A 26879-nucleotide genomic window follows, 5' to 3' on the forward strand; every position below is an offset into this window, starting at 1 on the left:
ACTTCTGAAATTATGGTTTGAAAAGGTGCACTTCAGGTTGGTTTCAGCCCTGTTCTATGGTGTTGGGGCCGTTGCTGTCTTCTATGTTTTGTAGTTGTGAGTAGATGGTTACGTTTTGTTTTGCTTAAGCCGGGGTATGCCCCAATTGGCTATGTTCTGTTTCCTGGAAAAAATTGCAATACAAAAAAAAAAAAACACAACAAATTTTCTGGGGGGATATCCTTTCACCTTGAAGCAAGCAGTGCAGTGGTGGACCTTGAGAGAAGCAGGCTTCCTAGCTTTTGGCACCATGGGAGTCGCTGATTAAGGCCTCATTCACATTATGGTGCACAGACATCAGTTTTTCTGCATGCATTCTGCAAGGGATCAAAGAAAAACGATGGTTCTCTATGTGCCCTGTTCACACCACAATGTGTTGATTTTTTTTTTCTGCGCAGGAATCTGCAATGTGTATGCAGTTTTCTGCACAAAAGAAAAAAACAACTGACATCAAATCAACATTGGTGTGAACAGGGCACATAAGTAATGCGTATGAAAACTGATGTCAATGTACATAAAAACTTACTGAAACGAGCATTAAAACTGATATTAACTGATGTCTCTGCAAGTGAAATCTGCATAGCTTTCCCATCAGTTTTCACACATTAGTGTGAACAAGCCCTCAGAGAAGCCATGTCTCTTAGGGCATGCCATTAAAGCCAGAAAGAGGATACAAGGTGGTAAATTGTTTGTTCAGACAAAAGATTTAGGCAATTTGGAAGAGTGCTTGGAGCATCTTTCCAGGAGTCTAAGCAGGTAGGAGTACCACATATGGCTGGGCACGTCCGGGACTATGAGGATCACCAAGAATCCCCTACATCTTATTCCTACACCGCAGACAAGGAAGACGTTTCAGGAATGGAAAGATCAGGATGTACTGATTCCACAAAGCCACCAGAGTATCTGTTTCTGCTAGAGGATACCTGTACCTGGAGAAATCTGTCTAATCTGTTGTTCAATCTGAAGGCCAGGAGGTCCACATCTGGTGATCCCCACCAATTACTAAAGGTTCTGGAACACCTCTGGGTCTAGAGACCACTTCCATAGGTCTAGGTGCTGTCAGTTGAAAAAGTCTGCCTGCCAATAGTCCATTCCAGGGATGTAGACAGCAGGCAAGCTCAGTTCTGCCCATGACAGCATCCGCTCTACATCTGCTGCCACTGCAAGTTTTCTAGTTCCTCCCTTATGGTTGATATACATCGCTGCCGTGGCATTGCCAATCTGAATCCAGATTGTATGACCCCTCCCGCTGAGAGGTCCAATGTTGCAGGGACATCGCCATTGCCTGAGGTTCCAGAATAACAACTGAGAGATGGGATTTAGCTGACATCCAATCCCTTTTGCACGATAAGGTGCCAAAGACTCCTACCCAACCCATCAGGCTGTCATCAGTCACAAGGCTCTTCCAGAAGACAGAAATAAAAGGACCAATTTTAAAAAGTATATAAAAATATAAGCGCTTGCCTAAAAACATAAATGTGTGCAACAAATTCATTCAATATGCCACAAAAAGTGCATCTGTGCTACAAAATCCATAAATGTGTATTGATAATAAATATCTTCAAGTGCCAAAAAATTCAATAGTCTACGAGAAAAGTGCTTCAGTGCTGCAAAAGGTATATAATCGTGCCAAAGAAGGTGCCAAAGTGCTTAAGAGACTCAGCCGATGCGGGGTGCTCAACTTCCCTTTCGTGTCCCCCACTCAATAAAAGGCTCCCATCTAAAAATATGCAAAACGGCGTTCCCGGAGGAATTGTACACCTTACGGCTGGCTTGTGCTCTTTCATCTTGTAAGTTTCCTTACCTTTTGCGCATTATTAATGTTTCTGCATATTTCATGATGGAAGCCTTTTGTGTTTTTGAGCCTTTAAAAGATTTTAACACCGGTGGAGAACAGAGTGCCATATCTGCTAGGAGGACTGGTGATACACATCTACTACTCTTTAAGCTGTTGTGACCCCAGACTTAAACAGCCGTGGGGTCCAATACTTCCGGTGAGTGGGGACACGAAAGAGGAGTTGAGCACCCTGCACCGGCTGAGTCTCTTAAGCACTTTGGCATGGTTATACACCTTTTTCAGAACTGAAGCACTTTTCTTGTGGACTATTTATTTATTACCAATACACATTTATGGACTTTTGTAGCACAGATGCACTTTTTGTGGAATATTGAATGAATTTATTGCACATTTGTATTTATTATTTCGTTTTTATACCATATTTATATATATATATATATATATATATATCTATATTTTTAGGCAAGCGTCTATATTTTTATATACTATTTATGATTCTGAGCCCACTCAGTGTATAGCAGCTGTCTATGAGTGATTTATTTAATTTATAGCACTTGTTAGTTGGTGCACAAATTATTTGGCTGATCTATATGCAAGCGCTGTTTTTTGTCAATCTAAAGGACCAATTTTGTCTCAAGACAACAGGATTCTGTGTTGTAGGGGTCTGGAGTAGATCTGGGCAAATGGAAAACTGCCTCAGGAGTGCAACAGGGCAAATGGAAAACTGCCTCAAAAAGGAGGCTACCATCAGCTTCAGGACTCTCATGCAGAAGCAAAAAGTCAGGTAATTCTTGGACTGAAAAAGTTTGGAAGCATAGAATTTGAAGTTTCTTCTGAGAAAGAAAAGAACTGACTTGAGCTGTGTCCCAAGAGACCCAGATAATCCAAGCGAGTCACTTCCAGTGTCAATCTCACAAGGTTACAGCTGAACCTCTCCAAGGTTTTGACTAATGGCACATGTTAAAATAAGTATTTCTTTTTTTTTTGCTAGAAAATTACTTAGAACCACCAGACATTATATATATATTTTTTAGCAAAGACTCTGGAGAATAAAATGCCAAAAAAAATTTCTGTCATGCGGTATTTGCGCAGCGGTCTTTCAAATGCAATTTATTTGGAAAAAATACACTTCACTGAAGTGTAAAAAAAAAAACTAAACAGTAAAGTTAGCCAAATTTTTTTGTATATTGTGAAAGATGATGTCACACCAAGTAAATAGATACCAAACATGTTCTAGTTTAAAATTGTGCACTTTCGTGGAATGGCGACAAACTACGGTACTTAAAAATCTCCATAGGCGACACATTAAAAAAGTTTACCGGTTACCAGTTTAGAGTTACAGAGAAGGTCTTTTGCTCTCTTATTATTGCTCTCACTCTAACGATCGCGGTGATACCTCACGTGTGATTTGAACACTGTTTACATTTGATTGCGCAACTTATGTATGTATCTTCTTTGGTGCGCTAGCTCACGGGGACGCTTTAAAAAAAAAAAAAAAAAAAAACATTTTTCTATTTATTTTATTTTTAACACTGTTCGTTGAAAAAAAAAAAAAAGATCAAAATCTGATCACTTTTATTGCTGTCACAAGGAATGTAAACACCCCTTGTGACAGTGATAGGCAGTGACAGGTACTCTTTATAGAGGGATTTGGGGGTCTAAAAAACCCCCTCCACTGCACTTCAAAGTATTCAAAACGCTGAAATCTGCATTTTTTGAAAATTTTGACAGTTTTTTTTTTTTTAAATCGGCGCCGTTGGCAGCCGAGTAAACCAGCAGGGACGTTGCGATTTTGCTTCCGGGTTACATGATCGGAGACCAGATCGAAGCCGAATCCGGCTGTGGACGTGGCAGCTGTTTGCCCGGGTCTCCCGATGGGACAGGTGACCCAGGCAGAGTGGCAGAAGGGGGACGTCACTGGGATAATGGCTGAGCAGCTGCTGAGAAAGTATCTCCAGAAAGTCAACTGTCAGCTCTAAAAAACAGACCTGGGGTGATGCCTGCAGCTGCAGGCATCACCCCGATACAACCACTTCTTTAGGCCAACGTACAGGTACATCAGTTTGCAGGAAGTGGTTAATTCAACAATCCTGCTATAGAATAATAAATACTGTAAACAAAATACTAAAAGAAAAATAAATACTCTATACAATAAAAATTTTGTGCAGTCTCAATCAAAGGTAATATATTTTACACAGCTATGCAATAATATAAATGTATATCCTAACATAGACCAAACCAGTAGTACTTCATAGTAGGGATTGACCGATTATCGGAAATACCGATATTGTGGGAAAGTGCTTGTACCGGAGTGATGCCTGCAGCTAGAGGCATCCCCCCAGTACCGGCGTCCATAGCCGACGGTCGGCTGTCTTGTAATGACAACCCATGCGGGGCTAAGAAGCCGCTCGGCTGTCATTACAAGGAGCGGGAGGGGACGTCTCCGCGGTTCACCCGGGTCTCCCTTCTCACCAGAAGACCCGGGGATCCTACCTGCATGGCCGCCGAAGAGAAGACCCGATCAAAGCCGCATTCGGCTGTGATCGGGTCTCCATGTAAAAAACCCGGAAGTGAGGTCATGACATCACTTCTGGGTACTCGGTGGCAAATTAAAAAAAAATGTGAGCATTCAAAAACAGCCAAACTTGGCGTTTTGAATGCTTTTAAGTGCATAGGAGGGGTTTGGGGTCTTTTAGACCCCCAGATCCTTCCACAATAGTACCTGTGAAAAATAAAAAAAGAAAATTTTTTTTAAATGTCGAAAATATCGGCCAATACCGATATCCGATGAACAAAATATCGGTATCAAAAAAAAAAAAAAAAAAAAAAGATATCGGTCGATCACTACTTCATAGTCACGGGTATTCCCATTTAGCAGACTGTGTTGTGTTCATACACCTAATACTGGAGGAATCTGATACTGAAGAGGTAACCATAGTGGGGAGCTCCAGAGACATGTATAAAGAAACAGAAAAAACAGCACAAAGCATCATTATGTAGTAGGTCTGTTGCAATGTTTTTTTTTTTTTTTTTGATTTAACTGAAAAGGAAGAAGAAGAATTTAGTTAAAATAAATGCAATCACAGGAGTTTGCAGACAGCCCTCCATTCACATGCTCTGTGCATTTAGGTTATAATAATACTTTTTTTTTTTGGTTTTATATATACTACACAACAATCCGTTGCGCAAGAAGGAAGTCTATGACAGATGTGATGGATTCCAATCAGAATTTATGGGCCTAATTAAAGGTATTTAAAACACTCAAAATTGGGCAGATGTATCATTTTGGCTTAAGAACTGTGAACAATTTGGAGTAGAAGCCCTGGAACTTATCCGTCTACCACAGGGACTGGGGCAAGGATTCTCTACTCCAGAAGACCTGGTAGGGCTGCATGGATATCTTATAATCTGTGCAGAGGCAAGCTGGCAGTAATGGAGGGGTCTGGGAGTGAAACTGTAGCATGTAGCCCCTGTAAACAATTTTCTGCACCCAAGCATCCGAGATGCAGGCTGTTCAAGTGCCTGCAATGGCTAACAGACATCCCCCACTTTCACCAGTGGGGGCACACCCTCACAGAGATTTCTCCAAGAGTTTGGGGGACTTGGAAGTCTAATATTTGCAGGTTGACTGGGTGCAAGACTTGAGCTTGGACCTGGAGTTTGAGGCTGTAGAGTAACGAAAAGGACTTTTCTTCAACTCCACCAAGGGGTGAGTCTTCCCAGACCTAACCCTAGGCTTTTTTATTACCAAGAAATTGGAGTGCTCTTGCCAACTGTGGCATCCTAAAGGAGGACTACTGGAAACAGAATCACACAGTGGGAATGTTTCTCTGCGGAAAGACCCAGTGGTTCTAAAGGCATTCTATGCAATACGGTAAAAAACCATCTATTACAATGGCAAAAAAGTATAGGGTTTACTGCTCTCAAACCCGGAAATTGGGTCATTCCCGCCCCACCATGGAATATCGGGTGCTGAATGCCAGCAAAGGCCTATCATAAGCAACACAGACTGCCATTGCTTCACCCACAAGGGTGGGACTAATTGTAGAGGTATCATTTTTACAAATACACCCAGCTTTGGGGTTGAATTCAATCAATGGAGGAAGTCCCAGACAGGGATTCCATTCCTGTTGTCCAGACGAGTGAAGTTACCATTGTTAGAATTTTTATTCTAGTGCAGCCAGGCTTTTCATTTAGGATTCGTGCAGCTACTGCATACTCATCTGAAGACTGTGTGCAATCATATATTTTAACATTTGTCCTCATTGCAATCAATTTATATAACTTCATCCCCCTTAGCAACCCTCAGAGAAGAGTGTACTGTATACTGGTGCCAAACACATTAGATGGTCTTCCAATCCTAGCAAATATAGCAGCATCGGGCAACTTTATATAGAGTATACTGCTTAATATCTGTCAAGCCCTAGTTTATATTCCGGCATTGTGTTTCATGTCAGTTTTATTTAAGCATTACATCTTTGAGCTCAGATACACTGAAGCTATGTAGCCAGTCCTGCTGTTGAGAACATGTCAAGCTCACATACATTTTAAAAATATACATTCAGCTGTTTTGATCCTCTTGAAATTTATACTAAATTAGAACTATAGGCAAAACATTTTTCATTTTGGATAGAGTAAGGCAAGGTTGTAACTCTGTCATTTTATTTTGTGCCATCTTAATCCCAGTGGGGAGATTTCTATTAATTTCCTGTCCCATAGCCAAACAGGAAGTGAGAGGAAATCCCTGCAAATTAAGGAAATTTTTCTGGGACCCCCCCGGTCACCTGAACTAGTGTCCCCATTTAAAGATTTCTCCTCAACTACTTTTCAGGGGTCAACCCAAAATGTGGGATATTCTTTTACTTTTGCTATCAATGATAATGGTAAACAGGAGAAATAGAGAGGGTGAATCTCCCTAACGGGAGCACAGACAACAATAAAACCTAACAGGTGCTCTAATCCCTCTCCACTATCCAAAATTATAACAAAAAAAAATGTTATTCCGGTTTCCTATTACACTGTACTCAGTAACAGATTCCCCAAATCTTTTGTTTGCTCTTATGTTGTGTCGTGCTAGGAATGTATTCCCATGCTGTCAAACAATATACATATGCACTAAAGGATAACAAAAATGTAACAGCACATGTACCTGGTTTTGCTTTAGGTACAGGACGTTTGAACAAATTCACTGTTCCTAGGTCACCAATATCTGGTGATTGCTTCTGAATGGAAACCTGCAAAAAACAAAAAAGGGCATTGAACGATTGAAGACCTTTTCTGGCACTTTTTGTTGACATGTAACAATCCTCTTTTGTTTGCTAGAAAATCACCTCCAAACATCATATATATTTTTTTTAAAGCAGAGGCCCTAGAGAATAAATTGGTGGGTTTTGCAATTTTTTTGTGTCACTCACGCAGCGTTTTTTCAAACACAATTTTTGGGGAAAACAAGTCCTAGCTGGTATGCATCCCTCTCTCTGCTGTAGGTCTTCAGTTTAGTAAAAAGCAGTATCAGAAGTATCAAAACTCCATAGAGGGGCGGGTGCTGTGTCCGTCAAACTCAGAGAAATAGATTTTACGGTTAGTACAACAAATACTATTTTCTCTTTCGTTCATTGACAGACACAGCGCTCCACATTCAGAACCATAAGATGTCCCCAAGCAGTGCCAAAAAACATGAAGGGTAGGACAAAAAACCAAAGGCTAAAAACAAGAAGTGAACCAGGTAACAGGAGCCCAACCTGAACAACACACCCCAAGAGGGAACAGGTCTCTAAACAGCAGCCTGCAAAAGACTTGCTCTGCTGAAGGGTCAGAGAATGAAGCCACCAGACCAGGGAACCCCTGGTTTCCCAGCTCAGATGAATCTGATTGTCCAGAGACTATGGACACTTGTCCCATTTTACCAGGATCTCCCTCTGAAGAAGATCAAGGCGGACTTCTGGTATTTCAGAAACCAACCAAATTCCTTCAAGGTCTAAATCAGGGGTGGGGAACCTACATCCCGAGGGCCGTATGCGGCCCTCGAAGTCATTTGGTCCGGCCCCCCGTGCAGCTGAGTCTGTGTCTCTCAGCTGATCTGTGAGAACGGAGCCAATGCTTCCTATATAGTTCCGGCTCCGTTCTGACGGTCTGAGTGAGTCACAGGCGGAGTTATATCATATGCACTCCGCCTGTGACCAATACAGGAAACATCTCCTCTTCCTCCAGCGCGGCACCGCTGCTAGCCAGCATTTCCCGTCAGCAGCACACACAGCAGTACCAGCCAGAGCCAGCAGTACTCACAGCAGTATAAGCCAGAGCCAGCAGTACCCACAGCAGTATAAGCCAGAGCCAGCAGTACCCACAGCAGTATAAGCCAGAGCCAGCAGTACCAGTCAGAGCCAGCAGTACCCACAGCAGTACCAACCAGAGTCAGCACTCGGCAGTACCCACAACAGTACCAGCCAGCAGTACCCACAGCAATACCAGCCAGCAGTACCAGCCTCAGCCAGCAGTACCAGTCAGAAGTACCCATAGCACAGTACCAGCCAGCAGTACCAGCCTGAGCCAGCAGTACCAGCCAGCAGTACCCACAGCACAGTACAAGCCAGCAGTACCAGCCTGAGCCAGCAGTACCCAAAGCAGTACCAGCCAGCTGTACCCACCAGCAGTACCAGCCAGCTATACCCACCAGCAGTTCTTTTCAAAACTTACCACCACAAAGTCGACTACGCTCCAGACTGACCGACGCAAACATGGAAAACCAGTTGCGAGTAGCAACATCATCAATACAAGCTAACATCACACACCTCACCAAAGAGAAGCAGTTGCATCCGTCACATTAGGGGTGAGTTAATTACATTTTTGACCAAATATAACAGGCACATTTTTAAGTTGATCATTTTGTACGGCCCCCCCGAATGATTTTATAAATACCCAAATGGCCCTTGGCAGAAAAAAGGTTCCCCACCCCTGGTCTAAATAGTGATTTCCACATCTTCCGTCAATGCAGACCAGGACTCTGCCCGCAAGAAGAGGTCGTCCAAGTAGCCCAGCACAGCAATCCCCCGCTGACGTAGCAACGCGAAGACAAGGGCAACACCAAAGGGTAATCCCACAAACTGATAGTGCTCCTCCCTCACATCAAACTGGAGGAAATGCTGGTGTCAGGCACATATTAGAATGTGCATATAAGCATCTTTGATGTTGATAGAGGCCAACATCAAAGATGTCGAATGGACTCTGTTCTGAATTTCTGTACCCGCACAAAACAGGTCAGGGCCTTGAGGTCCAGAATCGTACGAACCTTGCCCTCCTTCATTTTTGGGACCGTAAACAGGTTTGAATAAAAACTTAGAAACCGTTCTGATACCTGAAACGGGACAATCACTCCCTGAAGCAACAGGTCCTGCACTTTCCTGAAGAGAGCTTGCAGCCGGTCCGGGGACAGGCGCATATTGGAGGGAAAGAACCTTTCTGGAGGGCAAGAACAAAACTATCTTGTAACCAGACAGAATTACTTTGTGGATTTGTTGTTCACCAAGGAGGTCCACGGGACCGGAAACCAGCAAAGACATGCCCCCACCGCAGGCAGAGGTGAGGGCACACCTTCATTCTGAAAGGGGCCTTGTCAGCGGGTCTAGAGAAATCTGTTCTCAGCTTACCAGATCTGGGCCGCTTGGAACTTCCCGAGGAGAACTTTTCCCTTCCCAGAGTGCGGAATGAAAGTACTCTTCCCCCCTCATGAGACACTTAATGTCATCCAGGGTAGCCCCAAACAGGCAATCGCCTTGAAAAAGCAAATCAGTTAGACCTTTTTTTTTTTTTCCTTCTTTAGAAGTTTGGTCCACAGAACACTTAAGCCACAACACACGCTTAAGCACCCCTGCCGAAACATAGAGCTTAGAAATCAAGGAAGCCGCATCCAAAAGAGGCATCGCAGACAAATTGCAGCCTCTGGATCAACTTGTCCGCCAATTAAACAAAAGGCAGGGGGAAATCTGCTCACTCCCCAGACCATGACGTAAAAGTTTAGCCCACTCATTTAGAGTCTGCGACACCAGGGCAGTGGCCAGAACCAGCAAAGGTAAACATATTGCGGGACACAGACTACACTTTTCTGTCAGCCGGATCTTTAGAGGTTAGGGATTCCTCTTGGAATCATGGTTGCCTTGTTCAACCTGAAAAACAGAAGGATCCACCACTGGTGGGACAGTCCACTTCTTCACAAGTGATTCCTCAAAAGGATACCGCACTGTAAAACTTTTGGGGACCACAAAAGGGCGTTTTGGGAGCTCCCAATCTTTATTGACAAATTTATCAAAATAGGAGGGATAAGGAAACATCCTTGCTGTGTGATATGGTTTGTGGGTGCCAAAAGGACCGGCCACATCCGAAGTCGCCTTAGCTGCAGCCTCCATCTTTAAAGTCTCCCACACGGATGTAACCAGTGCATCTACATGCAACATCTCACTCGCCGCCGCAGCAGCTATGTAGAAATCATCCTCATTATCTGACGTATCAGAGAGCATGGTTTAAAACCACTGCGACCGAGCCAGAGTCAGGATCTGACGAGACAGATGAGAAAGGGGAGGGCAGAGGATGCTATATGCTAGCCCTCTGCCCAAAAGCCACTTCCACCTGGGAAACAAAGGACTCCAGGACCACCGTCAATGCATCAACAGAAGGCTGGGACCCTGAGGGACCTGCCGCCTCCGGGAGGGGATCAGGCAGGGAAACCTGCACCTGAGACTCCAAGACTAATGAGGGAGAACGCACCAGCAAACCCATTTGGCACCACTATGGGACTCGCATAACCAGAGCCTGCACCACTCCCCATTACCGAAGGGGTACTCCCGAGTCTGTGCACCCCGCTAACTGCAGGAGAGAGGGATCCCCACCAGGACTTCCCATCACCACCACAGCAGGAGTGCTGGTACCAAGCACCAGAGAAAACCAGTGATCCATGTGTGGCGTCCAGGGAAAAGGAGTCAATACCAGGGGAAAGAGGGTCCCCTACAACAATATTTACTGCCCTGAAGGCTGCAATATGGCTGCCACTCCTGTGGATGTCGGACCAACCAAATATGGCCGCCGGACCACAACAACATGGCCGCCAGGGGAGAAACAAACCCAGGCCCCAAGTGAAGGCCTATATCAGCAATGGGGATGTATACCAGCTAGGACTGTCCATAGTCGTAGCCAAGTTGTTTTTTTTCTGCCTAGTGTCCTACTCCTGTAGGGGACGATATAACCTGTGGTTCTGAATATGGAGCGCTGTGTCCGTCAATGAACAAAAGAGAAATACACTTTTCTGAATTATAATGCAAAAAAAAAAAAAAAAACACATAACCCATTTTTTTTTAAAACATTAAAGGCGATGCCATGCAGAGTAAATGGATACCAAACGTGTAATGCTTTCAAATTGTGCACACCTGTGCAACGGCAACAAATGACGTAAAAGCCATAGGCAACATTTTAAAAGCCTTTACAGGTCACCACTTTAGATTTACAGGAGGAGATCAAGTGCTAGAATTACTGCCCATGATCAGACATTCGCAGCGATACCTCACGTGTAGGACGATTGCTGTTTATGTGGGCGTGGAAATGATGCACACATTTAACTTTGTGCATGAGCATGGGGGGGCGAGCACTTTACATTTTTTTTCTTACCTATGAATCTACTTTTTAATTTTACATTGTTGCTTTAAACTCTTTTTTATCACTTTTATTGTTGTCACAAGGATTGTAGACATTCCTTTGACAGCAATAGACATGTGACATTTACTCTTTATGGAGGGATCTAGCAATTAAGAGGCTACGATTGCTATTACAAGGGAGCAACCTGCAGCTATCACCCCAGTACAACCCTTTGAAGTCACATGACATACTTGGTATGTGATTTGGCACCAAGTGGTTAATTATAACCAGTCTGTGGTAATGGAAAAGCAAATTCCAGTCAAACAAAACCAGAAGCAAAAACTTCCAGTTGTGCTAAAAAATTTGCATATTCTGGCAGAAATAGTGAAATGTTGGCACCGATATTGAAAAATTGGATTTTTGACTTACTGAAAAATCCATTTCTCTGATGTTCATTGACAGACACAGCTTCTGATATTCTTAACCATTGAGTTATACTGCCCCCTACAGGAGTAGGGCAATAGGAAAGAAGTTCAGGATCCGAGTCACGGAGAAGGAGCGAGGATGAACCCCAAGGGACTCACACCATGCGATGTACGTCTTCCCCATACGATGTTAGATCTTCCTAGGAGTAGATTTCCTAGCTTTTAACCGCGTCGGCTAAGCTGTCAAAGCCAGCGACTGTAAAGCAGGGTGGAAGATTGGCCCTTGGGACAGCAGATCCTCCCTGAGAGGAAGCTTCCAAGGAACGTTGGCAACCAGCCGCACCAGATCGGCGTACCAAGCCTGGCGAGGACAGTCCGGGGCCACTAAGATGATTGGAATCCCTCCTGACTCGATCCTGCGTAGAAGTCTTGGCAGAAGCTTGAGAGGAGGGAAGGCGTAAATCAGACTATACTGACCCCACGGGGCCAGAGGATTCCGTGACCGTGCCACAAACCTCTGTACTTTTCTGTTGAGCCGAGACACCAACCCAGGGGCCCCACCAGAGACACAACGGAAGAAACCCCTCTGGATGAAGAGACAATTCCCCTGGTCCAACGTCTGCAGACTGAGGTAATCCAACTGCCAGTTTTCAACTCCGGGAATGTTTGCGGCAGAAAAGGATGGAACGAATGAACGTTCTGCCCACCAGAGAATGCCGGCTACCTCCAGAGCCACCAGGACAATTCTTGGCGATGGACATAAGCCACGGCTGTGGCAGGGTCTGATTGAATGTGCATTGGACATCCTTGGAGATGATTCATGCAATGTTCAAGGCAGTCTGATCGCTCAGAGCTCCAGGATATTGATCGGTAGGTCTGGACTCTTCCAGGGTTCAGCCCCCCTGAGCAGAATTTCTGTTGCGAACATCTCCCCACCCCGACAAGCTGGCATCCGTGGTGACCACTGTCCAATACAGGGGGAGGAAGGATTTGCCCTGCCAGAGCACAAAGCCACCAGAACAGGGGCCCTTTTGCACCCTGGTTCAGAAGGATTTGGTTGTCCAGAGACTGCAGACTCTTGTGCCATTTGATCAGAATCTCCCTTGCAGGGACCTCGTATGGAACCCTGCAAAACGGGACCGCTGCAAAAGGTAGACACCATCAGGCCCAGCACTCGCATGCAAGTCCTAAGAAATGACCACCTGCAGGACAGCAGGAGGCAAATTTTAGCCTGCAGTTTCTGGCTAAGGCCGAGTCCAGAGTCAGACCCAGATAAACTAGGTTTCATGGAAGGAACCAAGGCAATCTTCTGAAGATTCAGAATTCAGCCAAACTTCCTCAGGGTTCGTATGGAGATCTCCAGGTTTTCCACCATTGCAGTAGGAGACTCTGCTCACAGAAGAAGGTCGTTCAAGTAGCCCAGGACTGCGATTCCCTGCTGACCTAAAAATGCTAGCACCGGGGCCAACACTTTCGTGAAGACCAGAGGAGCAAAGGCGAGACCAAAGGGTAACGCCACAGAGTGCTCCTCTCCCACAGCAAAGCGGAGGAAGCGCTGGTGACCAGCACATATTGGAATGGGGCGGTAAGCATCCTTGATGTCGATGAAGGCAAGAAAACCCCCCTGATGCAGGCAAGCCACCACCATGCGAACAGACTTCATTCTGAACTTGTGCACCTGGATTGGACGCACTTTGCCTTCCTTTCTGGGTAAAGTAAACAGGTTTGACTAAAACCCCTGAAAACGTTCTGAAGTCAGAACCGGGACAATCACCCATTGAAGTAAAAGGTCTTGCACCGTCCCAAAGAGAGCCTGTAAGCAGACCGGGAACAGTCGCATGTTGGAAGGAAAAAAATCTTTCCGGAAGGTAAGAACGAAACTTGATCTTGTGGCCAGACAGTATGACTTCATGGACCCACTTGTCTTGTAGCGGGGAAGTCTACGGGTCCGGGAACCAGCGAAGACATGCCCCCACCCCAGATACGGGTGAGGGTGCACCTGCAAGCTGAAGGGGCCTTGTCCTCGGGACTGGAGAAGCCCGCTCTTGACTTGCCAGACAAAGTTCGCTTGGATCCTCCAGACAAGGCCTTGAAGGGCTTTGATCAGTCAATCCTGAGGGACAAAAAAAAAAAAACCAAAATAAAACAAAAAAAACTTATGAGCTGAGGAGGGCCCACATCGAAGACGAGGGTCCTTGCCCTTAGTAGCCTGTGGAAGAAGGGTACTCTTCCCCCTGTGAGACCTTTAATGATGTAATCCAGGATAGCACCAAACAAGCAATCTCTGACTGAAAGGTCAGTCAAGACCTTCTAAGAAGTCTGGTCCGCAGACCAGCATTTGAGCCAAAAGACATGCTGAAGGACCACTGTAGAAAAAGAGAGCCTAACCACTAGGGAGCCACATTCAAAGAGGCATCACAGATAAACTGCAGCCCCTGGACCAGCTGAGCAAAGGCAGGGGGAGCTGTTCTCCCTCCAGGTCACGGTGTAAAAGCTTAGCCCACTCATCCAGAGTCCGCAACACAATGGTGAATATCGGCCTCAGTGCCGAACCAGCCAGGGTGTACATATTGGCTGATCGAAACGCGCCAGTGATCCCAGAATAGACACAGGCACGTTGGAAGCCACGGGTGAACTGTTTTTTTCACATGCTCGTTTTATCTTGAAAATTCTAAGTACTATTCTAATAAAATGGTCATCTTAACTTTACATACTGCACTTGAGATTCTTCTTTTTTTATATGTCTTTATATAATCGAATGGAAGGGGTTTTACCCGTTTGATCCTACATTGTTTGGAGAGTCTATGGGTCTTTTTGTGGCTGTAACCAGAGGAGGCATTTAGAATCACTACTGATGGTATGGTAAGCAGATTCGATTGTATCACAATGGCGTGGTGTGCTTCATTTGACACACAGACTGGTGGAGGACTTTCATTTCTTCCTTTTCAACTTTGGAGCGCTGCATATGGACGTTTATTATACATATTGTAGGCCATAGCCTCCGCCTCCACAGTTAACCTCAGGAGAAATAGAGGGTGCTTAGAAAAAAAAAAAAAAAAAAAAGGACAGTGAGGTTGTTTTTAAAAAAGCACAATACAACGATACTTGAACAAAAATGAGCTGCAAGGTCAAGCTGCCAGAAAGAAGCCTTTACTGCGCCAATGTCACAAAAAAAGGCGGTGAGACATGTTGGGCATATTGTAACCAGGCTTTTTTGTTGTGAAATTGGTGTGGTAAAGGCTTCTTTCTGGCAACTCGGTCATGCAGCTCATTTATGTTGAAGTATCGTCGTATTGTGCTCCTTTAAAACAACCACTGTCTTTTTTCAGAGCAGCCTGTATTTCTCCTGAGGTTACCTGTGGGCTTTTCTCTGTATCCCGAGCAATTCCTCTGGCAGTCGTGGCTGAAATCTCTCTTGGTCTACCTGACTGGTTTGGTATCAAGAGATCTAGACACATTAGTGCAATATCACCAATTAAAGCTAGATGGAGATCATCACAATGCACTTACCCTGTGCTTTCTCACCCTGCCTCTGTCTTCATAGACCCCACATACTTTATTCACTATCAAAGCTCAACTTCAGAAAACTTCACAATTCTCCCTGGCAGTTGGGCTGCGCAAGCACTGCAAAGGTTAACTCCTCATTCAGTCTAGGGGAAAGAAACAGCAATTTTACATACCCAATTTACACTCCTCCAGCAGACAGCAATCCCCAATGCTCCAGCTTTGGACTGTCCCTTCGTGTCCTCCAATGAAGGGCTACAGATACTGCGTCGTTCTTGACATCAGAACCTCTGACCATCAGAGAAAAGGCTGCATGGACTGGTTTAGCAGTGCTGAGGATTGGGTAAGTAAATATACTTTTTCATGGCACCTAGACCTAAATGAGTGGTGAGGTCTTGCAGTGCAGAGACAGCCCCACTACACGGGAGAATTTTCATGTTACCTGAAGATAAGAGTAAAATGAATTCTAGACAGTCATAAAAAAAATGCCCCCCTCCTCCCACACCACCCCTTTCCCTGGATAGCAAGGCTTAAATTCTTGTTTAGTCTACGGTAGGCTTTAAGTAGATAAATACCTTATTCCTCATTTCCCTTTCCCATGCAATATGTGCAAGACCTAGGCGTCCTCATGCATAAAGCTGGGCCACTGTAAATGATGTCACCTAGAAGGATGGTCACATGGCCAGTGAAGTGCCTTAATGGGTTTGATCCTTTTTGATCTGACTGTGACCAAGTAAATAATAATGACTTCAATTACAAAAGACTTTGCGCTTTTTAGGGACTGTCGTTACAAAGTGATCCCACCTCCAGTGGGGAACCTTTGAGTGTTGTATTGATGATGTAGATCTACTGTGGGCAGTCAAAGTGTCTAAGGTGACGAATCACAAATGTATTTGCTCATCACGATTTGAGAAACTTCTGAGAGTACAGCGTTACACAGACCTTTAAATAAGCAGAGCCTTCCAAGTCACTGGGGATATGGACATCCAGGGGGCAGTAGTCCTCAGGGATTTTCTTATCCAGATCAAGGTCCGTATTTTTTATGACTTCAAATGTTCCATGATGAGGAAAGAGGGAGCCTACATAAAAATAAATAAATAAATAAATAACGGCAAAATGAAAAGGGCATTGATAAATGAGCACAGAGAGGCGGAAACCTCAAAATGTTGCTGTGACTATTTGATAATTTTGGAAGCTAGGGGCTAACTAAACTAAAAAGTGAAGTGTATAGAAACAAGTTGACTGACTAAAAAATACTTTTCACAGCCAAGAGAGCATGTTTATGTATTTGCAGGCATTAATGGGAGCCTCTGACACCTGCTTGCCTAACATGTACAGTGGGCGGCGGGATTCACCAAAATAATGACAAACTGCATACCACTATCACTTTTCAAGGACGGGAGGATGCCTCTTGATGCAGCTGAAACCGGCTGACAATCATTTCACATCTCTCAGTGTTATCTAGTGGAGCCTAATAGAACAAAAATATGGGGAGTGCCATGGCAGACTTGCTTTAGAAGGTGCAACTGCAGGGCCATCACTCAACTATTTGCTTTCCTGTTAAATGAAATATAGCTACTGCAATTAAAATCTCTAGCAGTGTTGCTTATTTTTACCATGCAGATAATCGAGAAAAAGAAGTACGGGCTGTAGGAAAAAAAACAAAAAACATTCACCTCAGATCAATGCTGCATCTGTCCCCTGCCGGCTCTGCAGTGAGAACTGAGCGATCAAACACTGAAATCGCTCAGTTCTCCTCTCTGCTCTGAGCACAGAGCCGTGACTTTCAGTCAGTGGCTCTCTGTTCTGCCCCACCAGTGCTGGGCTGTGGAAAGGGCCAGAGGGGCTGGCTCAGGTTCTCGGGGGGGGGGGGGGGGGAAAAATCGCTGAAAGGCTAATCCAGGTGCCGATCCAGGCTTCTGGGTGGATCTCGACCATATGGTTAGGATCTTTTCAGAGCCCGGACCAGCTGAAAGCAGATCCGATTTTTTCTGATGTTCATTGATGGACACAGCTCCTATCATTCTTGACCATTGGGTTATACTGCCCCTACAGAAGTAGGACATTAGGCAGAAAAAAAAACTTCTGGCTACAGCCATGGGCAGTCCCAGAGAGTATACCTCTCCCTGCTATAGTAACTCAGTTTTGTTACAAGCAGTGTCAGGAGAACTATAACTCCACAGAGGGGTGGGTGCTGTATCCGTCAATGAGCTTTAGAGAAATGAATTTTACGGCAAGTCAAAAAATCCCATTTTCTCTTTCGTTCATTGGCGGACACAGGTCCTGTCATTCTTGACCATTGGGACACCCCCAAATCAGTGTTAAACATGAGGAGTGGGAAACAGCAAAAAATTCCCAAGACAAAACATTAGCCAACCAGGCAACGGGCACAACCAAAGCAACTGGAGCCCACCTGAAAAAACAATACACCCTAAAAAGGTCCTCAAACAGCAGCCTGCAAAACCTTGCGGCCAAAAGGAAGCATTCGCAGAGGCCAACACATCCACTTTATAAAAATTTGTAAAAGTGTGCACCTACGACCAGGTGGCTGCCATGAAAACCTGCGTCATTGACGCTTGATGATGGAAGGCCCACAAGACACTAAGCGCTCTAGTAGAGTGTGCCTTGACAGGGAAAGGAGGAACCTGACACCTGATGGAATAGGCCTGAACCACCGTCTGTCTCATCCATCTGGAAATGGTCACAGAGGAAGCGGACAACCCTTTGCAAGGTCTATCCGTGAGCAAAAATAGAGAACCTGACTTCCTGAAACTCTGTAGCTGCCAGGTACATCCTAATTGCCCGAACCATATCCAAGGCATGTGAGGCAATTTCCTTCGGATGTTTAGGCCTGTGACACAGGGAAGGCAACACAATGTCTTCATTCAAATGAAAGTCAGAGACCGCCTTAGGAAGGAAAGACGGACAGGGGCGAAGCACCACTTTATCCTTGTGAATCACCAGAAAAGGCGATAGTCAGGATAACGCCGCCAGTTCCGACATCCTGTGCACAGAGGTGATGGCCACCTTCTGGGACAGCGTAAGCAGGGGAATCTCCCAAATATTTTCAAAGGGAGGATTCTGTAGAGCTGAAAGCACCAAATTAAGACGCCACTGGAGGAACCAAATGTCGGACACCGTGAAGAAAAGTACACACCAGGTGGTGTGGGGCCAAAGATAGTTGGAAAAAGGCCGCCAAGGCCGCGACCTGGCCCTTGATGGTACTCAAGACCCCCCCCCCGTTGAAGGAAGGTTAAGATCCGAGCCACTAAGATGACCAGAATCTCTTCTGCCTCAATCCTGCATAGGAGTCTGGGCAGAAGCTTGAGAGGAGGGACAGCGTAGATCAGACGATACTGACTCCATGGGCCGCTCAGCAGGTCCCACCCACTACAGGCTGCCTCCAGAGAACTACAGGAGGAGGTGGAGACAAGACCAGTCACCCTGTAGAGGGAGAGAGAGCAGGAGTGACTGGTCTTTATTACAGGAAGCTCCTGTACAGAAACCAGTTTACACTGGATTACTGCACATATATGGAAGAAATACACAAAGCACACCAAGAACACACAACTCTTGTATTTAGAAAATATTTACTTCGTTTGCCTGACTATTTCTTAACTGTTTCCCGAAGACTGGACAAATGAGCACATAGATAGATATTTGGGAGAAATCAGAAGGCATTCTAGGGAATCATCATATTCTATTCTTCCTGAACTGTGACCCATCACAATCCACTTCCGTATTCTTTGCCCCTAGTTAATCTCCAAGGAATGTCAGAATATAAAACACAAAGTCATCTGATGGAGATAGTTTATCCACTTGCCTTTCGAAAGATTTTACCTCCTTCGTGACCAGGGCATTTTTTGCTATTGGGCACTGTGCTACTCTAACGGACAATTGCACGGTCATACAACGATGTACATAAATTATATTTGTGTAAATTGTATTCACACAAATGCAGCTTTCTTTTGCTGGTATTTGATCACCACTGGATTTTTTATTTTTCATTATATAATCGAAAAAGACTGGAAAAAAAAAAAAAAAAAAAAAAAACACTGTTTTACTTTCGGCTGTAAAACCTGTCCAGATAAAATAATTAAAAAAACAATCAAATTTCATCATAAATTTAGGCCAACATGTATTCTGCTAGGTCTTTGGTTAAAAATCACAATAAGTATTATTATTTGGCTTGCGTAAAAGTTATAGCGTCTACAAACTAATTATATATATATATATATATATATATATATATATATATATATATATATATATATATATATACATACATATACATATACATATACACACACACACACAGGAATTATTTTATTTATTTTACTAGTATTGGCGCTGATCAGTGACTTCTAGTGGGACTGTGATAGTGTAGCAGCCAATGTGACACTAACAGCCACTGGGGGAAAGTACACTAACTGACACCAATAGTAACACTAATAAAGTGATCAGTGTTAATACTATACACTGTCATTGTACTAATGACACTGGCTGGGAAGGAGTCAACATCAAGGGGTTAACGGTTTGCCTAACAACTTGTAATGTGTGCATTATGTGCTGCTTTGACTAAGTGGTCTTGTAGTTTTTTCCCTGTTTTGTCAGACAGATCTCTGTGTTGTTTACCAACACAGAGCTCTCTTCCCTAAATAACGCAGCCGACCAGCGGGCCCCAGAGAATCATTTGCCGGGGGCCTACTGATTGGCTTGTGCTGTAACAAATTACAGCACAGCTGGGGCAGCACACACCCTACCCAGAAGCGCTGATTACATAGCAAATACTTGCCCGCCCTGCTGCAGTGTATGTATGTGGTGGGGCGAGTCTGGGGGGACTAGACTGTCCACAACGCTACTAATGAAAATGGAAGCAGTGCCATGGGTAAAGGTGCTACAGACACCCAGTCATTTATTTTGAATGTTACCTGCACTCCTGAAGCTCAGGTCTCCCAGGATTTTGTCTCCCAGCTTCCTCAGCTTCCAATGCTGCCGCAACCTCAGCAGTTCAGAGTTAAAGTCTCGCTGACGCTTGTTCTCCTGGTTCTCTGCTACAGACTTTGACAGTCTCTCGGCTCCTTTACTGAGAATCTGTGCTGCCCCGAAGAGGGATTTTCTCTTGGAAACCAGTAAGAGGCTTTGCTGATTCTGAAAAGACAAATGACCCCTGTTCATTCATTTATGATCCACCACAACTGAAACTCCTTGAAATGTGTTGGTGGAACCTACCAGTACATCAACAAAAAATAATCTTAAAGGGAACCTATCATGAGAGAAATATGGGGGCGGTTGTTAACATCCTTCTCTGGCAGTCATGTTGACCCTTTGGCTTCAAAACTTTAACTCACTGACTGGGAACAGGTATGCAGATAACCGATAGTCTGACTTTTCTCTGACTTTCCTGACCTACACACTCATACTGAAGGAGGAGGAGCTGAACTCTGTAAGCTTGGTAAAAAAAGTCAGGCAGAAGGCCACAGACTAGTCACCAGGATTGCCGGGAATCCACTACGACTCATCTTTTCCTCTTTAATATCTTACCATGTCTTGTTCTGTACTGGGTCTCTATGCGAAGGTGGAGGCAGGGTTGTGCTTCCTTATGTCTAAACCTCCAGCAAGAACAGTGAACAGCACAGCAATGACATCACCAAATCTCACTCCAAATCTCCTGACACTAGCAGTCAAGGAAAGCAGTGCCTTAGATCTCACACTGCTGATATACAGCTATGAGGCTGCAGGCACTGGACTGCCTAGGTACTCTTACCAGGAAGTGCACTGCGACTTTTCAGGAGGAAAATCGAGACAACATGTACATTTTCAGGTTACTGTTCAGGCATAATTAACAATTCTAAATCTTCTCTACAACAAACCTGGACTTTTTGAGTTTAGCTCTACTTTAAAGTGGAACTTCAGACAGAAAATGAAGTCCTACTGGAAGTCTATACTGTATAAAATCCGGTAATACACGCTCTCACCCTGCTTTGTACATGCTCAGATGCCCTCCATTTTTAGGCACTGCTGAGTTTGTAGAGGCCAATCTGCTGGCAGCCTTAAAGCGGAATTAAACCCTCCTATCCTTTACAGCCAATGAAGGTGCTTCTGTTTGATCTGTAACTGCCATGTTACTGCACGTGATCAGTTATGACACCAGCCATTTGATTGTTTGACAGTCTGGTTGCGGAAAGAAGCAAAGTGACAGCATTCCCGGCATTCCAGGATTTTAACAGTTTAAAACTGTTAAAATCGATGGGTTCAGTTTCCGCTGTATGATTTACTGCTATTCAGGGCTTACCGCAAATCCATTTCTCTGATGTTCATTGACAAACACAACTCCTGATCTTCATAACCATTGGGTTATACTGCCCCCTACAGGAGTAGGACACTAGGCAGAAAGAGAGTCTGGCTACGTCTATCTAGGGGCAGTCCCAGGGGTATACTCCCTCTCTCTGCTATAGGTACTCAGTTTAGTTACAAGCAGTGCCAGAAGAATTACAACTCCACAGAGTGGTGAGTCCTGTGTCCGTCAATGAACATCAGAGAAATTGATTTTATGGTAAGTCCCAAAGCAGTGTTAAACATGAGGGGTGGGAACAGCAAAAAAAATCCCCGGGCTAAACAGTAACCAACCAGGCAACAGCAGCTCAACCAAAACAACTGGAGCCCACCTGAAAAAACAATACACCCTCAAAGATGATCAAGTCCTCTTATAAACAGCAGCCTGCAAAACCTTGCGGCCAAAATAAGCATCTGCAGATACCAACACATCCACTTCAAAGAACTTTGTGAAAGTGGACGCAGACGACCAGGTGGCCGCCTTGCAAACCTGCGTCACCGACACCTGATGACGGAGGGCACAGGAGGCACCAAGTGCCCGAGTAGAGTGCGCCTTGACAGGGAAGTGAGGAACCTGACCCCTAATGGAATAGGCCTGAATAACTGTCTGTCTGATCCATCTGGAAATGGTCGCAGAGGAAGCGGACAACCCCTTCCGAGGCCCCTCTGTGAGCACAAATAGTGAGTCTGACTTCCTAAAAGACTCCATATTTAAATGAAAAACAGAGGCAACCTTTGGGAGGAATGATGGACAGGAGACCACCTCATCTCCGACAAACTGCGCACGGAGGTGATAGCCACCAAAAAAGCCACCTTCTGAGACAGCGTAAACAAGGTAATCTCCCGAAGATTCTCAAAGGGAGCCTTCTGGAGGACCGAAAGCAGCAAATAGAGGTCCCAAGGTGGCAATGGAGGCCGCACTGGAGGAACCAAATGTCAAAATCCTGAATAAATGTACTCACCAGGGAGTGTGTTGGCAAGGGTCGTTGGAAGAAGACAGCCAAAGCCGACTGGTGGCCCTTGATGGTACTCAAGGCCAATTTCTGTTCAACCCCATCGGTGAAGGTGAAGGAAAAGTCAAGATCCGAGCCACCGAGAAGGAGCGAGGATGAACCTCAAGAGACTCACACCACACAAAATACGTCTTCCACGTATGATGACAGATCTTCCTAGAAGTAGATCTCCTAGCTTTTAACAGTGTTGGAACCACCGACCCAGATAAACCTCTATTCATCAGCACATGGCGTTCAACATCAAAGCCAGCGACTGTAAAGCAGGATGGAAGACTGGTCCTTGGGACAGCAGATCCTCCCTGAGAGGAAACTCCCAAGGAACGTCGGCGACCTGCCGCACCAGATCGGCGAGGCCAGACCGGAGCCACTAAGATGACGGGAAACCCTTCTGCCTCGAGTGTGTCTGTGGCGTCCTCAGAAGATCCCGTGACCGAGCCACAAACCTCTGCACCTTTCTGTTGAACCGAGATGCCAACAGATCCACCTTGGGGATGCCCCACTGGAGACACAACTGATAAAAACCCCTCCGGATGGAGGGACCACTCCAGAGCCACCAGGACACTTTATGTGCCCCCTTGGTGACTGACATAAGCACTGTCCGATTGAATGCCCGCTGGACATCCCTAAAGACGATCCGTCCAATGGTCAAGGAACAGTCTGATCATTCGGAGTTCCAAGACATTGATGGATAGTCTGTACTCTTCCGGTGTCCAGATCCCCTGAGTAGAAATTGTTGCCGAGGATGCCTCCCCAGCCTGACAGGCTGGTATTCAATTGAACAGACAAGGACTCACTGCTCAAGGTGGTGTGATTGCCTGATGACTCACACAGGTGCATGCCCCGGCTCTCCTCCGTGAATGATTTGTAATGATTAAGCACACAGTCAGTGTGTGAAACGCGTCTACCTTGTCACGATTGTCAAATTTGGATGTCCAGTCAATAAATCTAGATTTTGACTCAACCCGGAGTGCTGCCAATTCCTTTTCTTTTATCAAGGCTGGTATTCAAGGCGACCATTTTCCAATACATGGGGAGGAAGGATTTGCCCAGCCGATGCGCTGGAGAACAAAGCCACCATATCAGTGACTCTGTTCCCCGGCTCAGCCGGATCTGATTGTCCAGAGACTGCAGAGTCTTGTCCCATTTGGCCAAAATCACCCTTGCAGGGACCTCGTATGGAACTGAGCAAACGGAACCACCTTGAAGGTAGACACCATCAGGCCCAGCACCAGCATGAGTTTGTCCGAAGGGATGACCATCTTCTGGACAGCAGAAGACTAATTTCAGCCCGCAATTTCTGGAGTTTGTGCAGGAGGGAGAACTCAGGCTAAGGCCGAGTCCAGGATAAGACCCAGATAGTCCAGCTTTGTGGACAGAAGCAGAGCAGACTTCTGAAAATTCAGATCCAGCCAAACTCCCTCAGAGTTCGTATAGTGATTTCCAAATTTTCCACCAGAGCAGTAGGGGACTCCGCTCGCAGAAGGTGGTCGTTCAAGTAGCCCAGTACCGCAATCCCTCATTGGCGTAATAATGCTAGCATGGGGGCTAACACTTTTGTGAAGACACGAGGAGCAAACGCGAGACCAGAGGGTAATGCATCAAACTGATAATGATCCTCTCCCACGACAAAGCAGAAGAAGCGCTGGTGACCGGCACATATTGCAATGTGAATGTAAGCATCCTTGATGTCAACAGACGCAAAAGAGCCCCCCTGATGCAGGGATGCCACCATCGTGCGAATAGGGAGATCCAGGATTGGATGCACCTTGCATTCCTTCCTGGGAACTGTAAACAGGTTTGAGTAAAAACCCTGAAAACCTTCCGAAGTCGGAACCGGGACAATCACCCCTTGAAGCAGCTTGTACTGCCCCAAACAGACCCTATAAAGGGTTTGGGGACAGGCGCAAGTTGGAAGGAAAGAACCTTGCCGGGGGGACAAGAGCGAAACTCGATCTTCTAGCCAGACTGAATGAACGTGTACCGACAAATCTTGTACCAGGGAAGTCCACAGGTCCGGAAACCAAGGAAGACGTCCCCCCACCCCTGATAGGGGTGAAGACTCACCTTCATGCTGAAGGGGGCCTTGTCTGCGGATCTGGAGGAGCCTGCTCTTGGCTTGACAGACCAAGTTCATTTGGATCCTCCAGAGGAGGTCCTGAAAGGTCAGAGGACCCTGAGGGACGAAAAAAAACTTCTTATGAACTGAGGAGGGCCCACATCTACGACGATGTTCCTTGACCTTAGTAGCCTGTGGAAGAAAAAGTACTCTTTCTCCCCCATGAGACCTTTAATGATGTCATCCAGGGTAGTCCCAAACAGGTGATCCCTTTGAAAGAGGAGATTAGTCAAGGCCTTTTTAGAAGTCTGGTCAGCAGGTCAGCATTTAGACTAAAAGACACACCGAAGGACCACTGCCAAAGCAGAGCCAAGCCACTAGGGGAGCCTCATCCAAAGAGGCATCACAGATAAACTGCATTATTATGTTATATGTTATCACCTGATGACTCCTTAAATGGAACTAAATTAAATTAAAATGGAAGTGCAAGCTAGATCGAACCAAGCTTAGATTGGCTATCACCCCGTCTCCTAAATCCAGTGCCAAGTTCCCTGGTTGAAGGAAGACGCTAATACTTGCCTATTCTTAGGAAGCTTCAATCTGATCCTGTGATCGGCTCCCGACAGCCGACAGCCGACACGGATGCCCCATAGTAAGCATATAAGTGATGTCACCACCCAGGCATTCCAGCTGTTGTCGGTGCTCTCTCCCCTCTTCTAAAACCAGCTGCTGGGGAGATTACGTGATTGGACCAGAGCACTCTGACAATGGGTAAGAATAAGCTTCTGCCTTTCATATGATAGTTACAATGGGAGTTAGAAGGCGATGGGAGCAGTTTTAGGCTTAGTTAGATCTAGCCTGGAATTCCACTTTAACTGCTTCCCAAAACAGTTACATTCAAGGCATGCCATGGATGATAAATTTTTACAGTTGCTTGTGCCCTAACTAAACTGTCAAGCCACCAAACGGCTGGCGTCATAACAGATGACATGAGAAGCACCATGGCAACTGCATTACAGAGGCTAAGGCTGGCCATACATTATACAATTTACTTGTACATAGTTCCTTTACATTTACCAAAACCATATAATATGAGGTCAAACCTAAATACTTTAGTTAGTATAGAATAGCTGAAGGTAAATCTAAAGGAAATTGAACAAGAATATTGCATAATGTTTTTGCCAGTTTTAGATGACCGCTTCTTTTGCTGTACAGGACAGGAGGGTTTAGTTCCACTTTAAAGTTCTGGGAGGAAGGAACGGCAGTGACTATACTGTAGATAACCTCCTAATATGAAGGACGGGTTACTTTGCAGACAAGGGAAAACACTCTAACATCCAAATTAAAGTGAAAAAAGGAGAGACAATCCCTAGAAATGTGCCTGGTAATACCTGCTTAGGGGTGATAGCTTCCTGAGCGACCGGGTCCAGATGCATGTACCTCTTGTCCTTCACTATGGTCAGCACATCATGCAATACACACATCTCCGTCAGAGTTCCACGCAGATGGTTCCTCACAGAGTCCCAGGGCCAAAGTGATGGCTGGAATTTGATCAAACCTGCAACAGAAACAAGAAAATAACGATGAGAAATGTGCGTATGATGGATATTAATTTGGGGACTTTGCAAATAAAGAGATATAGGCAAGTGCACACTTGCGAAGGGGGCTGTTTGCTATTACATGCAGGAGACCAAGCAGGGTTTCCAGAAGATTAGCTGTGTGTAGCAGACCACCAAAGGAGAGTTATGGGCCATTCACACTATACAATGGTCTTTAGATTTTTTCCTTTAGATTTACCAAAACCATATAATAGGAGGTCAAATCTAAACACTTTCAATTTGTATGCAATCAGGCAGCCCTTATACTACATAGTTGAAGGTAAATCTAAAAGAAATCTAACAACAAAAGTTGTATAGTGTGTATCCAGCTTTAGGGGAACGCTTTGTGCAATATCATTCCAGGTAAGTATAGCATGTTTTTTATTTTCAAAAATAAAAAAAATGTGACTTAAACAGCACATTAATTACCTCCAGCTTTCTCATCTGTAAATTGAAAGTAATTAATAAAAGTGGTGCTATTAAGAACTG

The 26879-nt window shown here is 45.1% G+C and overlaps 1 protein-coding gene across 1 annotated transcript in view; it reads right to left on the reverse strand.

Annotated features, from left to right (window-relative positions):
* MED17 (mediator complex subunit 17) overlaps window positions 1-26879 on the reverse strand; it is an 85444-nt gene that overhangs the window by 42056 nt on the left and 16509 nt on the right. The window contains exons 2-5 of the mRNA XM_082245862.1: window positions 26184-26350; window positions 20319-20538; window positions 16330-16466; window positions 6987-7071 (exon numbers count right to left, since the gene is read on the reverse strand). Coding sequence (XP_082101988.1) covers window positions 6987-7071; window positions 16330-16466; window positions 20319-20538; window positions 26184-26350 — 609 coding nt within the window. The remainder of the gene's footprint in view (window positions 1-6986; window positions 7072-16329; window positions 16467-20318; window positions 20539-26183; window positions 26351-26879) is intronic.

Source organism: Pelophylax lessonae (assembly GCF_965119305.1).
Source record: "Pelophylax lessonae genome assembly, chromosome: 2".
NCBI lineage: Eukaryota > Metazoa > Chordata > Amphibia > Anura > Ranidae > Pelophylax > Pelophylax lessonae.